Source organism: Diceros bicornis, chromosome 13, assembly GCF_020826845.1.
Source record: "Diceros bicornis minor isolate mBicDic1 chromosome 13, mDicBic1.mat.cur, whole genome shotgun sequence".
In the NCBI taxonomy this organism is placed as follows: domain Eukaryota; kingdom Metazoa; phylum Chordata; class Mammalia; order Perissodactyla; family Rhinocerotidae; genus Diceros; species Diceros bicornis.
The window spans coordinates 13,839,905-13,856,190 of NC_080752.1; the positions used below are offsets into that span (position 1 = coordinate 13,839,905).

Sequence of the window (16,286 nt, forward strand, 5' to 3'; positions counted from 1 at the left end):
CTTTTTCTTTTCTTCTCCTTTTTCTTTTTTTTAAAGCTCAGCTCTCTGAAGTCCTGATCTGTTTGATTCATTGAAAGCCAACATGGCCTGACAAAAAGACTACAGGCTATGATGTCAAAGAAATCTTGAATTCCAGCTTTTCTACTTATTTCTTGTGATCTCGGCCAAATTTTTTGACCTCGCCAAGCCTTAGTTTCTTCATCTCTAAAGTGGAGATGACACCCATCTTGCAAGGTTACTGTGTGAATTAAAGACAAAATACATAAAAAGTCTGGGGATAATGCCAAGCCCACGACAGCTGACATTTACTGAGCATAGCGCCTAGCCTAGGCACTCAAAAGTGGCAGCTATTATTAGTTAAACATATTTAATCTTTCCCAGTCTTGGGTTCTTGTTCCTTTTAAGGCAGATCTACTGTCCCACTTTGTTCTTTTCTAAGTTTCTCTTTGCAACTGTGTGCAACTTCACTTCTGATGTCTGCTGCCCTTTGAAAACCTCAAGATAACCTCTGGTATAGTAAAGTGTAACGGTGGCAGGCACACGATAAAGCATTTTCATATACATTATCTCATTTAATGTGAAATTCACTAGAGACACTAAAGTTTGTCTTTTTTAAGGAGGAAATGTGTAATTCCTATGTAAACGTACAAAAGTATACATATACCCTACAGTATCATATGAGGATGCCTTGAAGATACTTTTTTAGGTTTTTTTTTTGTGTGAGGAAGATTGGCCCTGAGCTAACACCTGTTGCCAATCCTCCTCTTTTTGCTGAGGAAGATTGGCCCTGGGCTAACATCCCTGCCCATCTTCCTCTACTTTATATGTGGGATGCCTGCCACAGCACGGCTTGACGAATGGTGCGTAGGTCCACGCTCGGGATCCAAACCTACAAATGCCGGGCCACTGAGGAGAATGCACGAACTTAACCACTATGCCACCGCGCCAGCCCCGAAGATACTGTTTTTTATACTGTTTAAATTTCAGATTTTCAGATTCTCCCTTAAAAATTTAAGGTTAATTATCTGATATAAACAGATGAGGCGTTTTAACATTCTAATAATCATTAACTGACACTGTTAATCTTATAAAACATCAGGTAACCCATTCTCAAGCTTTTGTCCATTACCCAGAAGAAATCCTCAGATTTCAATTTTCTCTATAAAGAGTTCTGAAACAGGGGCCGGCCCCGTGGTGTAGCAGTTAAGTGCGCGCACTCCACTGCTGGCAGCCCGGGTTCGGATCCTGGGCACGCACCGACGCACCACTTGTCAGGCCATGCTGCGGCAGTGTCCCACATAAAGTGGAAGAAGATGGGCACGGATGTTAGCTCAGGGCCAGTCTTCCTCAGCAAAAAGAGGGGCATTGGCATGGATGTTAGCTCGGGCTGATCTTTCTCACAAAAAAAAAAAAAAGAATTCTGAAACAAAAACTATCCTATTTACAAACGCCTAAAAATAAGAATGCACAAAACTAGAGTTGATACAAAACTATATTTGTTTTTTAAATTAACTTAGGGCCAGCCCCGTGGCTTAGTGGTTCAGTGCGCGTGCTCCGCTGCTGGCGACCCGGGTTCGGATCCTGGGCGCGCACCGACGCACCACTCCTCCGGCCATGCTGAGGCCGCGTCCCACATATAGCAACTAGAAAGATGTACAGCTATGACATACAACTATCTACTGGGGCTTTGGGGGAAAATAAATAAATAAATAAAATTATAAATTAATTTAAATAAAGTCTTACCAAATATGGGCTAGTATGGTAGAAGGTAAACCTGTCTTCAGGAAGATTTCACGGACTTCCAATCCAGACACAAATCCATCCATATCTTTATCAATTCTCAGGAAGATTTCATCATATTTAGCTTTATCTGCAGGGGACACAACCCACTACAAGAAAAAAAATATATATATAGTATTTCTGCCAAAATGAAACAAACTTTGAAGTGTCACTCTTTCAACCCATTACAGTATCTGTCACAAATGCTGAGCAATTCTACCCCACTAACTACAGCAACAGTGTATCACTTCCATCACACCCCAATGGAAATGCTGTGGTGAAGAGAATATTACAGAAGAAAAATATAGGTCAGTTGGGATTATACTTACAGATGCCCATTTTACTTTTTTTCTTTTAAATAATAAGTAAACGACCATCAGAATGGCTATAATTAACAAGACAGGAAACAACAAGTGTTGGAGAGGATGGGGAGAGAAGGGAACTCTCATACACTGCTGGTGGGAGTGCAAACTGGTGCAGCCACTATGGAAAACAGTATGGAGAGTCCTCAAAAAATTAAGGATAGAACTACCATATGATCCAGCTATTCCACTGCTGGGTATTTATCCAAAGAACTTGAAAACACCAATGTGTAAAGATACATGCACCCCTGTGTTCATTGCAGCGTTATTCACAATAGCCAAGACTTGGAAGCAACCTAAGTGCCCATCAAAGGACGAAGGGATAAAGAAGATGTGATATATATACACAATGGAATACTACTCAGCCATAAGAAATGATGAAATCCAGCCATGTGTGACAACATGGATGGACATTGAGGGTATTTTGCAAAGTGAAATAAGTCAGAGGGAGAAGGTCAAATACCGTATGATCTCACTCATTAAGTAGTAGATAATAACAACAACAAACAAACACACAGAGACAGAGATTGGATTGGTGGTTACCAGAGGGGAAGGGGGGAGGGAAGAGGGTGAAAGGGATAATTTGGCACATGTGTGTGGTGATGGGTTGTAATTAGTATTTGGGTGGTGAACATGATGTAATCTATGCAGAAATAGAAGTATAATGATGTACACCTGAAATTTATACAATATTATAAACCAATGTTACTCCAATAAACAAAAAATTTAAAAAATAAACAAATAAATAATAAATAAATTCAAGCACAGTTAACTCTTGACTTATGAATGACCACATTAATATGGGTAACTGGGAGAGTCTGTATAAACAAAATATTCAGATAATTCTCAATCTCCACTTTTTTTCTTTTTGTGAGGAAGATCAGCCCTCAGCTAACATCCACGCCAATCCTCCTCTTTTTGCTGAGGAAGACTGGCCCTGGGCTAACATCTGCACCCATCTTCCTCTACTTTATATGGGACGCTGCCACAGCATGGCCTGACAAGCGGTGCATCGGTGCATGCCCGGGATCCAAACCCAGGCCGCCAGGAGCAGAGCATGCACACTTAACCACTATGCCATGGGGCCCGGACCCTCAATCTCTACTTTTAATAGTTTCATTCAGCATTCTTAACTGTAGCTGAACTGGCTGATTTGCATATCCTGTCATTATTTTTCCTTTACTCAGCCTGACAAGAAGCAGGATGGAGGGACAAAAAGCTTTGGGCAATCTAAAATTGGATAATTTGATCCCAAAGAATCAAGAGTTAACTAGAGATTAAATAAACAAAAACACCTATTAACTATGCCAGGGCAAGCACACCAGATTAGCATGGAGTATCTTCTATCTCCAACTTTAATTCTAGGTAGATCAAGGCAAAGCCAATGAAACATCCATATGACCTAAGCAAGGCCAAATGCAGGAGAAGAATTATCTGTCTTCTCTGGGACATCACATTATGCAGGTTCAATCAGAGGGAGCTCTAAACCTTTGCTCCCTTTGCTCCTTCTATCTTCATCAAGCAACCAACTGTTAAATGCCATGCATTTTGTTTTTTAAAAAAAGTCCTTTAACACTGCTAAATCTATACCTGTCTTAACGGTGCTTTGGTAGGTAAAATGCCTACAGGTGGTAAGGAGTGGTAAGGTTCCTTGGCTGATGCTGAAGAGGAGGTCAACCGCATAGAGCCTGATATACTGACCGTTTTTCTCTTAGAAGGTGGCACCAGGGCTGGAGGCAAGGACATTGGCACAGGTTCTTTCTCCAATGCACAGTATACCAAAAACATGGCCTTCAAAATAGATGAACCAGGGTCATATATATTAAAATCATTTAACAACATTCACTCATTGAATTGATTATTGTTCAACAACAAAGCATCTTCAAGCTGTCTCAAATCCTTTTTTAAAGAAATTAGGCTGGGAAGGAAAGGAGGAGGAAGAGGGAAAGACAATAGGAAGGAGGGAAAAAGGAAATAAATCAAAGCTAAGCAACTTTTAGGAAGATATCCTGAGTAGCAAAAACTTAGACACACACTCTTCACCTAAAGTTCTTGTAATGTCAAAAGCAAACAACCTGGGGCCAGCCCGGTGGCTCAAGTGGTTAAGTGCGCACGCTCCGCTGCGGCAGCCCGGGGTTCACCAGTTCGGATCCCGGGCGCGCACCGACGCACTGCTTGTCAAGCCATGCTGTGGCGGCATCCCATATAAAGTGGAGGAGGATGGGCACGGATGTTAGCTCAGGGCCAAGCTTCCTCAGAAAAAAGAGGAGGATTGGCATCAGATGTTAGCTCAAGGCTGATCTTCCTCAAAAAAAGCAAACAATCTGGGAAAAAATATTTGCAAGGAAAGAGCTAATCTCCCTAATATATAAAAAATTCCTAGAAATTAACAGAAGATAAACCAAAATCCAAGAAGAAAATAAGTAAAGTATCAACAGATATTTTACAGAAAAGTAAATACTATGAATGGCCCATCCTTTAAAACATACTAATATATGCTCATTTTCACTCACAAGAAAACTGTAAAACTATATTAAAATACTATTTTCCACCTAATTGGCAAAAATTCAAAGTTTCATAATATACTCTGTTAGCTAGGCTGGGCAAACAGGCACTCTCATACATTGCCAGTGGGAGCTCAAACTGGAACCAAGCCCATAAAGGGCAAACTGACAACATCTACCAAATTTATTTATTGCCCCTTTGGCTCAGCAATTCCAAACCTGGGAATCTATCCTCAGACTTACCCATCTACAAAGGTAATGTGGTATGAAAAAGGTTATTAATTACAGAATTGTTTGTATCAGCACCCAAGTGCCCATCAACAGAAGACTGGTTAAAAAAATTATGGTACATCCATACAATGAAATAGTATGAAACACTATGAAACAACTACAAAAAGCCCATGGGAAACACTCTGTATCATAACTGTGGTGGTACCTTCAAACCTTCACAGGTATATACAATTGTCAAAACTCATGAAATTATATACATAAACTAAACGTAGTTCATAGTATGTAAACCAATCCTCAACAAAGCTGACCAGGAAAAAGAATCATAGAGCTCTCTATGTGAAAAGATATTGAAGATATTGTTAAACATGAAAAAAGTATAGTGTGGAGCAGTGTGTATAATGTGTTATCTTTTGTGGTTGGGGGTAATAATTATTCATATTTGTTTATATTTGCATTAAGAAATTCTAGAAGGATAAACAAGAAACTAAGAAAAGGAGTTAGGTGGTTTTAGAGTAGGTGTAAATGGAGCAGTTGAGGACAAGGTTGGAACTGATATGTTTTCCACTGACTATCTTCTTATATTGTACTGATTTCTGAACCATGAGAATGTATTACCTATTAAATTAATTTTAATTATTAAATACATAAAGCACTTGCACAAAGTGGGACAATTTGCATACAGACTGACCTAGGATATACCCTCCATCTTAAAGAATTCAAGGCACCTTTAAAACTTTCAAAAGAAAAAAGTTCCCATGACTATCTTCAAGCATATGAAATTACACAAGGCAACTTGGAACCTCCAGAAAGATTCCAACAGCAACTGGGAGGAAGCTTGAGTGTTTCTTCTTAATATTTTTTATTCCATTGAAAATGACAATTCTCCCCAAAAAGAAGTTTGCTTCTAAGTTAAGTTTTGTGGGGCCTTCAAATCAATATTGATTGAGCACCTAATACAACAATGACCCATGATTTCTGAGATTACTAATATCATTTTACAGATGAAGAAACTGAGGCTCAGAGATGATAAGTAGCCTGCTCAATATAATTTTAAGAAATGATAGAGAAGGGTTCAAACCAAGATTTTCTGGCTACAAAGCTCTTGTTTTTTCCAGATTTGATCAGCTTTATTAGGAGTGCAAGTGTAATTTTACATTACCATGCTCTTCCCTACAAGCGATAAAACTAACCTTTAACCCATTGGTACCCAAATTTAGCAAGCATCAGAATTATCTGGACAGCTTGATAAAGCACAGATATCTGTGCCCTGCTCCCAGAATGCTAGAATCAATAAGTCTGGAGTTGGGCCAGAGAATTTGCATTTCTAACAAGTTCCCAGGTGATGCTATGCTGTCTGTCCTGCACTAATCATTTAATCATTTGACCCAAACCAAGAATTCTCCTCTCCCCGTTCACTAGTCAACTTGAAGAATTTCAGTTTTAGAAACAAACTTTCCATCTCCAAAAGCTTAAAACTCTAGAAAGAAAACAATCTGGCTAATACACACTTTCAAGCAAATTCACAATATATGTAATATTATTAGATTGGCACTGATCTGAAAGTGACTAACATGCACATTAAAGGTCAGCATCCCCCTTGCTGCAGATGGGAGTCATTTGCTGTAAAAGTGGACACTAGAAGCAAAAAAGCAATGTCAGCCTTCTGATGCCAATACACAACACCTTTTTTGAAAGTTAAAAAAATATATTAATTTCATGTTGCCTTGAAAATAGTTTGCCCGACAAAACTGAAGCCAAAAATTTTTCCACCAAATACAACAGAATAAGCAAACAATATACTGCTGGGTTGTGATTTTATTTGTTTTCTTATTATATTGAACTTTATCCTAATCAAAGTCTGCCACTGAAACAAATACAGCAACTACATCAAATGATGTACCAGACTCACCAAAAAAGAAATCTGGCTGGCAACTTGTTTTTAAATTGAAATGTACTAGCAAATTCATTTATACAGCTAGAGATAGACACTTAACTAAGAAGCATTTAGAATATCTTTTTGATGATTTCAAAGTAAAAGCATCAAAAATAAACTTGAGCTTATTCAGGAATAGCAGGGAAAGAGGGGATTTAGTTTCACTGTTGCAGTCAATTACCAGTAGCTACTTACCTTCTTTGATTTTTTTTTCTCTATACTTTTTTGGGAGTATTTCTCAAATTTTAGTGGCCATCAGAATCACCTGGAGGGTTTGTTAAATCGCAGGTTTTTCAACCCTATCTCAGACATTCTGATTCAGTTGGTCTGGGGCAAGGATTGAAAATTTGCACTTCTATTAAGCTCACTAGTGATGCTGATATTGCTGATGGGAGATCATACTTTGAGAACTAGTATTTTAAGAGTTTCCTTAGGAGTTTTATTTGTTCAATGGTCTACTTAATTATTTGAATTGCCAGTTATAATTTCTTAAAATAGCAATTCGGGATGAAAATATCAGGTGTTCCTTGTGTTTTCCAAGTAACAAAAGTTTCTTTCACCAATTTAGTTCAACAAAACATTTACTGAGAAATTTCTAGTCACCAGGCACTGTGCTGGGCACTAGAAATACAAAAGCAAAAACATTTCTCAGTTATACAACCAAATAAAAGAAGCAAACATATACAAAGTTAATTTCCATACAACGTGAACACGTTAATATTAGACACGTACAGGTCCTTTATAAATCTCCAAATGCCAAAAACTCTTCGCATAATAAGGACTCAACAAATGCTGACAAAATTTAGACCACTTTCAGTCTAAGAACTTACCTGACAGAAAAAGTTAAGGATTGGTGAGAAGGTAAAAACCAATAGATAGATATGAAGACAGAATACAAAGTCAAAAGGGCATGAGACTATCTGTCCAAAGAATAGAGTAGGAAAAGGGGAAAAAAACTAACTTTATAGTGGAGAAATCTGGCAAACATCACTTTAACCAAGTGATGAAGGTTAACACCACCAGTGATGGCATGTGGGCATCATGTACCCCTCCAATAAATGTGATGAGAAGGTCACTTCACATATGCAGTATCCTTTCAAAAAACCCATACCCCCTGGCTAATCATGAGAAAAACATCAGACAAACCTAGATTGGGAGACAGCTAGGATACCTAGCTAGTACTCCTCAATAATGCCAAGGTCATAGAAAAACAAGGCAAGATAGAAACTATCATAGACCAGAGAGACTGAGGAGACACAGCAATTCAATACAATGTGGTAGCCTAGAGTGGATCCTGGGACAGAAAGGAAAAACTGGTGAAACCCAAATAAAGTCTGGAGAGTTTGATTAACAGTAATGTACTAATGTTGGTTTCTTAGTTTTAACAAATGTACCACAGTAATGTAATATGTTAACAATAGTGGAAAGTGGGTGAGGGGTACTGGGGAACTCTCTGCACTATCTCTGCAACTTTTCTGTAAATATAAAACCATCCCCAAATTTAGTTTATTTAAAAAAAAAAAAAAAAAACACGACCTCGAAAGCCCAGGTTCAGCCCTGGCTCTACTACTAACTGCTCTGCTTAGAGGAACTAATTTATAGGATCTTGTCCAACTCTAAAAAACATGAGCATAAGTTCATTTACCAAATACTAAATTACTAGATTTAGAACTCTTCTCTTTAAGTTTAAAAGCAGTAGTTTCAGCCTCAATAAAACAAAGAACTATTTCACAGAATAGTACTGCAAACTTGTGGAATTCATCCCGACAAAGAAAACAATAAACTTTAACACGATTATTAGTCACTTCCCTTGGTTCAATACCAATACTAAAATTTTATATACATTTTGAGTTTTCAAAATGACATCAGAGAGGAAAATCTGGCCCTTTCGCAAAACTTAATGCCCTGTCAGAGACTTTCTACTAAGCTAAATGAGTCAGAAGTAAAACTCAGGAAGATATATTTCCAATATCCTTATACTCGAGTCATATAATTCATCAATAAGCAAACAGAATACTGGCAATAGTCACAGATATTTAAAAATCCACATTCAAGGACATGGGAATTATTTCTAAAATCCATTTTATTTTTTTGGGTGTACATACACACACACACTTCTCAAAAGTCATTTTAGTTGTGGCCAGAACACCCAAGGCATGCCAAGGCCTGACCTTTACAAATTCAGCTAAAAAAAAAAAATCTCAAAGATATTCTAGATTCTGGATTTTTAATTAATCCACTAGGTTTCAGAAAATATGAAAAAGCATTTACATTTGAAAAGAAACAAGGACCATTCATTAAAGGTTCACACAGCAACAGAAGTTATACAAGTTAGAATCTCTCACTAACTTCAACTTTATTTACTCCAATTAAAAAAAATAAACCCACTGAAAATCTCATTTATGCTATAAAAGGAAAGAAAGAAGTTGGTTAAGAAGTTTAAAGGCAAGTCTCAAACATAAAGATTCAGGTTCAATCAAGTTTTGGTTCATTAGTGAAAAAAGAAGTTACTGAAAAAAAAAATCCATAGTGTAATTCAACAAACCAAGTTAGAATCTTTCATTAACTTCATGTTTATTTGTTCCCATTCAAAAAATAAATATAGAGCAGATACTAGGTCTTTAAAACCAACAAAAAGCACCATTTAATCCAAAAAACAAAAGGGTAAGAATTTTAGAGGTAAGTCTTGAACATATTCTCATATTGAATCCAGTTTTAATTAGTAATATAAGATATTATGAAAAAATCTATGCTATACTTCAACAAACCAGAAAACTGGCAGAGTATAAATTGCCACAGTCCAAAAGAACTGATCATGTGAATAAGTACATTACCTTTACATTTAATTATTTAGGAAGATAATTTAAAATGTTCAGAGTTATTCCACTATCACAAGTGTATTTTAAAAATTACTTCAATTTTCAAAGAAGACTAAGATCAACCCTTTTAAAAATACTGATGCTTGTAAACAAAGATAAAAATCAATGACTTACAGTTTAAGTTACACTGGCTATGTTGTTATAATTACAATTTTTTTTGGAGGAAGATTGGCCCAGAGCTAACATCTGTTGCCAATCTTCCTCTTTTTTTTTCTTTTTTCTCCCCAAAGCCCCCAGTACCTAGCTGTATATCCTAGTTGTAGGTCCTTCTAGTTCTTCTTTGTGGGATGCCACCTCAGCATGGCTTGATGAGTGGTAAGCAGGTCCATACCCAGGATCCAAACCTGCAAATCCCGGGCCGCCAAAGTGGAACGTGCTGACTTAACCGCTGTGCCACTGGGCCAGCCCCAGTAATTATAATTTTTAAAAACAGTATGGACTATGTTGCCCCATTCATGAAAGTAAAAAGATGGAAAAAAATATATCAGGCAAATTCTACCCAAAAGAATGCTAGTGAGACTATTAATATTGACAAAACTACATGGAAAATCCTAGAACCAAAAGAAGTAAATTAAGTAAAATCTAGAATTTTAGTTGCAAAAAATGTTCTAAAATCTTGAGAAGTCGAGCTGAAGGAGAAAGAAAAGAAGTGAAAATAGTCTAAGGGTCTCGTTTTACTGGAGTGAGGGTTAACAATCTTGTTTTCAAATACTGGAGAAATAAGTATGGTAAGCACAGGGAAAGGTGTATTAACCATTAATGGAACAGACATTACAGAATTTCCACACTAATAAGATGGGAAAAATGAATGAACCACAACTTGATAACCAGTAACAATAAGAAACTAAAAAAAAGAGAGAAAATAATAATGTAAAATAAATAGATAAGGTAGGGGGAATAAAATCAACATATCTGTCGTTATCTTAAAAGACAAAAACTGTCAAATTAGGTAAAAAACTAAAACACAGTAATGCCCCATTTTCAAGAGAGACATTCTAAACCTTAGAACTATCAGGTAATCCAAATAAAAAAGAGCAGAAGCAATATAAGTATCACACAAGCTGGATTTCAAAATTAAAGGCACTAAGCATGACAAGTGCTGATGAATGCACATAGAAAGAAACCAAATATGGCAAAATAGTTAAAAATAGTAAATCTAGGAGAAGGTATACGGGTTTTCACTATTTTTTTAAGTAGTAATTTCCTACAGATATGTTGTTTATTCTTAAACTACTATTTTAATAAAGGTTTACTTTTATTAAAAAAAGAGAGTAAGTTGCCTAAGAAAAGGCTTCAGGGCATATAAGATAAACTGTGTTTATTCACTTACCTTAACATATACTACAGTTTGTCACACGAGGATAATACTATTTCCTACTTATCCTAACTATGCTTATACAAACGTTCCTTTGAAATTTTTAATTTTTGTCTTTTTAAGAAAAAAAATCCCTCTACACATCTTACCAATGCAAAGATTTTGTACTAATATTCTTAACACAAAAACCATTTTAAAAAAAGTTAATATAGAGAGTTTGACAGTCTTTCAAAGTACCTCATCAGCCAAATCTCTTTGATACACCACCTTTCCCTAAAACATCCCACAAACATTCAACCCTTGATATATAGCTAGGATAACTTTTGTTAACATTGTGAGGGAGTATCCCCTGCCATGGCCCAAATATCACCCAAATTAAAATAAAAAAGACTAGGGACCTATGACCACCAACTCAAGTAACTTGAAGTCTCTATTTCCGTATTTTTTTTTTTCAAATGTGATAACACGTATTCTGCCTATTTCATTTGGCTCTTGGGATATAAACAGAATAAAATTTATGAAAGAGCAAAAAAAAAAACAAACGGACAAAGAGAAACTGAAAAATAATCAATAAAATCAACACAATAGATTTCTAGAAGTCTAATATCTTCCAAACAGAAATGTAAAAATAGGTCATGAACTTGGCAACAAAGAAAACCTTAACAAATTTGTGTGTGTGTGTGTAAGACTGGCCCTCAGCTAACATCTGTTGCCAATCTTCCTCTTTTTTTGCTTGAGGAAGATTGTCCCTGAGCTAACATCTATGCCAATCTTCCTCTATTTTTTTTGTATGTGGCATGCCCCCACAGCACGGCTTGATGAGCTGTGTGTAGGTCTGCACCGGGATCTGAACCCATGAACCCCGGGCTGCCGAAGCAGAGCTCGAATTTAACCACTACGCCACAGAGCTGGCCCCAGGAAATTTTTTTTTTAAGTAGAGATTTTAAAGACTACATTCTCTAGTCATAATCTAATCAAGCTAAAAGTATATACAGGGCTGGCCCCGTGGCTTAGCGGTTAAGTTCGCGCGCTCGCTGCTGTCGGCCCGGCTTTGAATCCCGGGGGCGCACCGACACACCGCTTCTCCTGCCATGCTGAGGCCGTGTCCCACATACAGCAACTAGAAGGATGTGCAGCTGTGGTGTGCAACTATCTACTGGGGCTTTGGGGGGAAAAAAATAAATAAATAAAAAATTATTTTAAAAAATAAATAAATAAATAAATAAAAATAAAAGTATATACAAAGTTAACAAAAACCAAACAAACAAACTTAACTACACTGAAATCAGGAAATATATTCCTAAACAGATGATCAAAGAAAACTAAAAATTATCTAAAAAGTAGTGAAAAGGAGAATACTTTGTACCAGTATCTATGGAATCCAGCTACATCTGTATTCAGGGAAAAATATGTCCTTTAAATGATTTTAATATTCAAGATGATAAAAAATAAAGTGACTTGGTACTCATCTTCAGAAATCAAAAATAAAAAAGTAAACCATAAGAAACTAGGAAGAAGAAATTAAGCTAAAAGCTGAAAAGAATGAAATAAAAAGTCAAAACATAATAGAAAAGATAAATAAACCCAACAGATGGCTCTTTTTAAATAAAAAAAAATCAATAAACTAGATAAAATCCAATTAAGCCAAAACTGAGAGGGAACAAAAATACATAAGATTTGGAATGAGAAAGGAGCACAACCACAAACCCAGAAGAGATTAAAAAGAATAACACAAATCTGTGATAACAAGTTTGCAAGTCAAAGCAATGGACAATTCCTTAGCAAAATAGAGAGAGAAAATTTGAACAGAGTAATTATCAAATAAGAGATTAAAATGGGGATTAGAGATTTACCATTCATGAGCTCACAGCAGAGCATTATCTAACCTTTAAGGAAGAGATGAATACAACTCATTTTGCAATTAACCATCCAATTACTAAGGACAACATGTCTTCAGATAAGATGTCAAAACATTAAACATTGTCTGCCTTCCTAAATGACATGAAACTGAAGTGTTATTCATGTTTTCCTTTAATGAAATAAATGTGAAAATTTGGGGGTATATTTGAAGTGAAATTATTCCATTGGAGAAGCAGGTACTGAGATGCCTGGTCAAGTGGGGATACAAAAGATGATACCATTCAGCATCTTTACAGTGCATTATCCAAAGCATATATTCCTGCGTACTTTAAGGTCAAATAAAATGAAGACGGCAAAAACATACATTTTCTATTATCCATTTGTTTAAAAATATTTATTGACTACCCATAAATTCTAGGGAAAAATACTCATACTGGGGCCTGCCCGGTGGTGGAGCAGATAAGTTTGCGTGTTCCGCTTCGGTGGCCCGGGGTGCGCTGGTTCAGATCCTGGGCACAGACCTACTCACTGCTTACTAAGCCATGCTGAGGCAGCATCCCATGTAAAAGAGCTACAACTCTACAACTATAATACACAAGTATGTACTGGGGCTTTGGGGAGAAAAAAGAGGAAGACTGGCAAAAGATGGTCGTGCACGGCCAATCTTCCTCAAAAAAAAAAAAATATATTCCTACCAACAATCTTAGGGAAATACAGTTTTCCTCTAAGGATGAACTAAAAGAGGAAATTTTCACTTGAGAAAACCATTAAAATGTTTAAGATTTTCAGAGTAGTAGGTTACTTACAACTGCAAACTCATCTCTGTCAAGCATACCATCATGGTCAATATCACTCAACTCCCAAACCTTAAAAAGCAAAGAATTGAGAAAGATTAATGTTCTTTCATTTCATTTGCTACTTGTAAAAACCAAATACATAAATGGGGGAAAAGTTTCGCCTAACACTATAATATCTATTTCTCTGAGAAATTTCAATTATGCTCATCATTTTACTATATCACTATTATGTGCTATATTAACATTACTGTAAAAAGAAGTAATAACTCTTAATATTTTTTAAATAGAAATATCTTTACAGATTTTTAAAGAAAATATTTTGTTCCTCTCAAGTTAGAAAACAATTACGTACACAGTACTTTAAACAAACTACAATGCTTCTTCACAAACGTCATCTCAGTTAATTCATGCAACAAATCCATGTGGTACTATCAACCCTGTTTTAGACATGACTTATCCAGGTTCATGCAACTATTATTAAGTAGCATAACTAGTTTTCAATGTGAGGACTTCCAACTAAGTCCATTATTGTTTTCCCTATACTACAGAATCTCTAATCAACTAAAAGAAATACCCAACGAATACTGCGTCATTAACCTTTAACTAGCTAATGTCCAGGGCTTACAAAGAAGAAATAAAATCTAAAAGGTCCTGGTAGATTTGCTCTAAATCTAGAGTAGTTCCCATAGCTTTAGACCCATTATAAAACTATGTTAAATCCTTGGAAAAAAGATATTTAAGTCATTCAACAAAATTTTACTTGGAGGAGGAAGAGAAAGTGTACTGGTGAGAAACAGGAGTGGAGATAAGCAAGTGCTTGGTCATTAAATGCCTTGAAAGGAGTTTGGACTTCAGCCTAAACGCAACAGAAAGCTACTAAGACGTTTTAAGTCAAAATATAACAGGACTCAGGCCAGCCCGGTGGCTTAGCGGTTAAGTGTGCGCGCTCCGCTACTGGCGGCCCGGGTTCGGATCCCAGGTGCGCACCGACGCACCGCTTCTCCGGCCATGCTGAGGCTGTGTCCCACATACAGCAACTAGAAGGATGTGCAACTATGACATACAACTATCTACTGGGGCTTTGGGGAAAAAAAAGGAGGAGGATTGGCAATAGATGTTAGCTCAGAGCCGGTCTTCCTCAGCAAAAAGAAGAGGATTAGCACGGATGTTAGCTCAGGGCTGATCTTCCTCACAAAAAAAAAAAAAAAAAAAAAAAACCATAACAGGACTAAATCTGCAGTTTAGAAATCTCACACTGACCACAGAGTGGAGAAATGATTAGTGGGAAACAATACTAGAAAACGAATTTTAAATTAATACTGATTGAGCACCTAACCTATACAACACTGATCCAGTAGTACTACTACTGGTGGTATGGTGGTAGTCGTTGTCACCTTCATCATCATCATCATGGCAGCTAGCATTCAAAGAGTACGTACCAAGTGCTGTGCTAAGTACTTTATGTACATTATCACATTTAATTCTTACAACCCTATAAACTGGAAATCATGCTCATTTTAAAGATTAAGAAACTAAGATATGGTTTTCTAATGATTTGCCAAAGGTCACACAGCTAAGAAATGGTGCAGCCAGGATTTAACCCTATGTAGTCTGACTAAGCCCTGGATTAAAGGGCTGGAGGTTTAATGAAAGGAGATAAGGTTTGAAATACGAAGAGGGATAGAGAGAAATCACTATCGAAATATCACAAGAGTAGCTGGCAGTAGGGAAAGCCCCAGTGAAGTTGGTGATCATGAAATTATGATGATACCAATCTTTATTAGACTTTCTCAGTACTCCATATGCAACCACAGAGAAGGTAGACAATTAGCTTCATGTAAAGTTGCATTTTCACCAGGCAGGAGAGAAGTCAGAAAACACGGCAAAGAGAGCTAGGATACTGACATGAAACTGTGGACCAAAAAAATCCAGGTTGGATGAGGAAAAAAATAAATTCAAAAGATGGGGAAAGTAAAGCAGTCTGAGATTTAAAGGTCTTGATGAAGTCAAAGAATTAGTCTTGCAAGTATCTAGGAAAGAGATCTAGAAAGACAGGAAGTTCTATTTAGAGAGTAGACGTTACAATTTCAGACATGAAACTATTCCTTATGACAAGGCCCCATGATACAGCCACGGAGTAGGTGGCAAATGTAAAATACCAATGGTCTCTGGAAATTAAGGCAAGGAATTCAGAGGTCAGAGAGTACAGCACAAAGAAAAACGGACCTACTTAAGGGGCTTATCAAACACTCATATTTTAGAAGGAATAACCAAAGAAATAAATCAGCAGTAACTTTACATATTAAGTCAGAACACAAAAAATTCTGTAACAACGCAACTTTAAAAGAAGATCTTTGTATTTTTTAACAATGAGCTATAAGTGCTCCTGGTAGTTAAAACACATAAAAATTACATTTCAAATTTAAGAATATCTTACTCTTCCAAGGATATCCACAGGTAACTTAGAGTTGAGCAACACTGGTTTCACTTTATCACCAGACAGAAATCCATTCACTGGGCTTAAACTATCAAAAATCGCATCATATTTGACCTTATCTTCAGACTGTAATATAAAAAAGATCACAAGTTAAATAATAGTGAAACGGATTTAACTGCAGTTATAAAA

The 16,286-nt window shown here is 36.5% G+C and overlaps 1 protein-coding gene across 6 annotated transcripts in view; it reads right to left on the bottom strand.

Moving 5' to 3' along the window:
- Positions 1-16,286, bottom strand: part of EPS15 (epidermal growth factor receptor pathway substrate 15) — a 136,660-nt gene that overhangs the window by 70,897 nt on the left and 49,477 nt on the right. For 3 of the 6 annotated variants that reach the window (XM_058552390.1, XM_058552386.1, XM_058552385.1), the window contains 4 exons: positions 16,098-16,223; positions 13,670-13,729; positions 3,843-3,932; positions 1,744-1,889 (listed from right to left, as the gene is read on the bottom strand). In XM_058552390.1, the coding sequence (XP_058408373.1) occupies positions 1,744-1,889; positions 3,843-3,932; positions 13,670-13,729; positions 16,098-16,223 (422 nt within the window). The remainder of the gene's footprint in view (positions 1-1,743; positions 1,890-3,842; positions 3,933-13,669; positions 13,730-16,097; positions 16,224-16,286) is intronic. The other 3 variants (XM_058552389.1, XM_058552388.1, XM_058552387.1) reach the window with 2 other exon arrangements.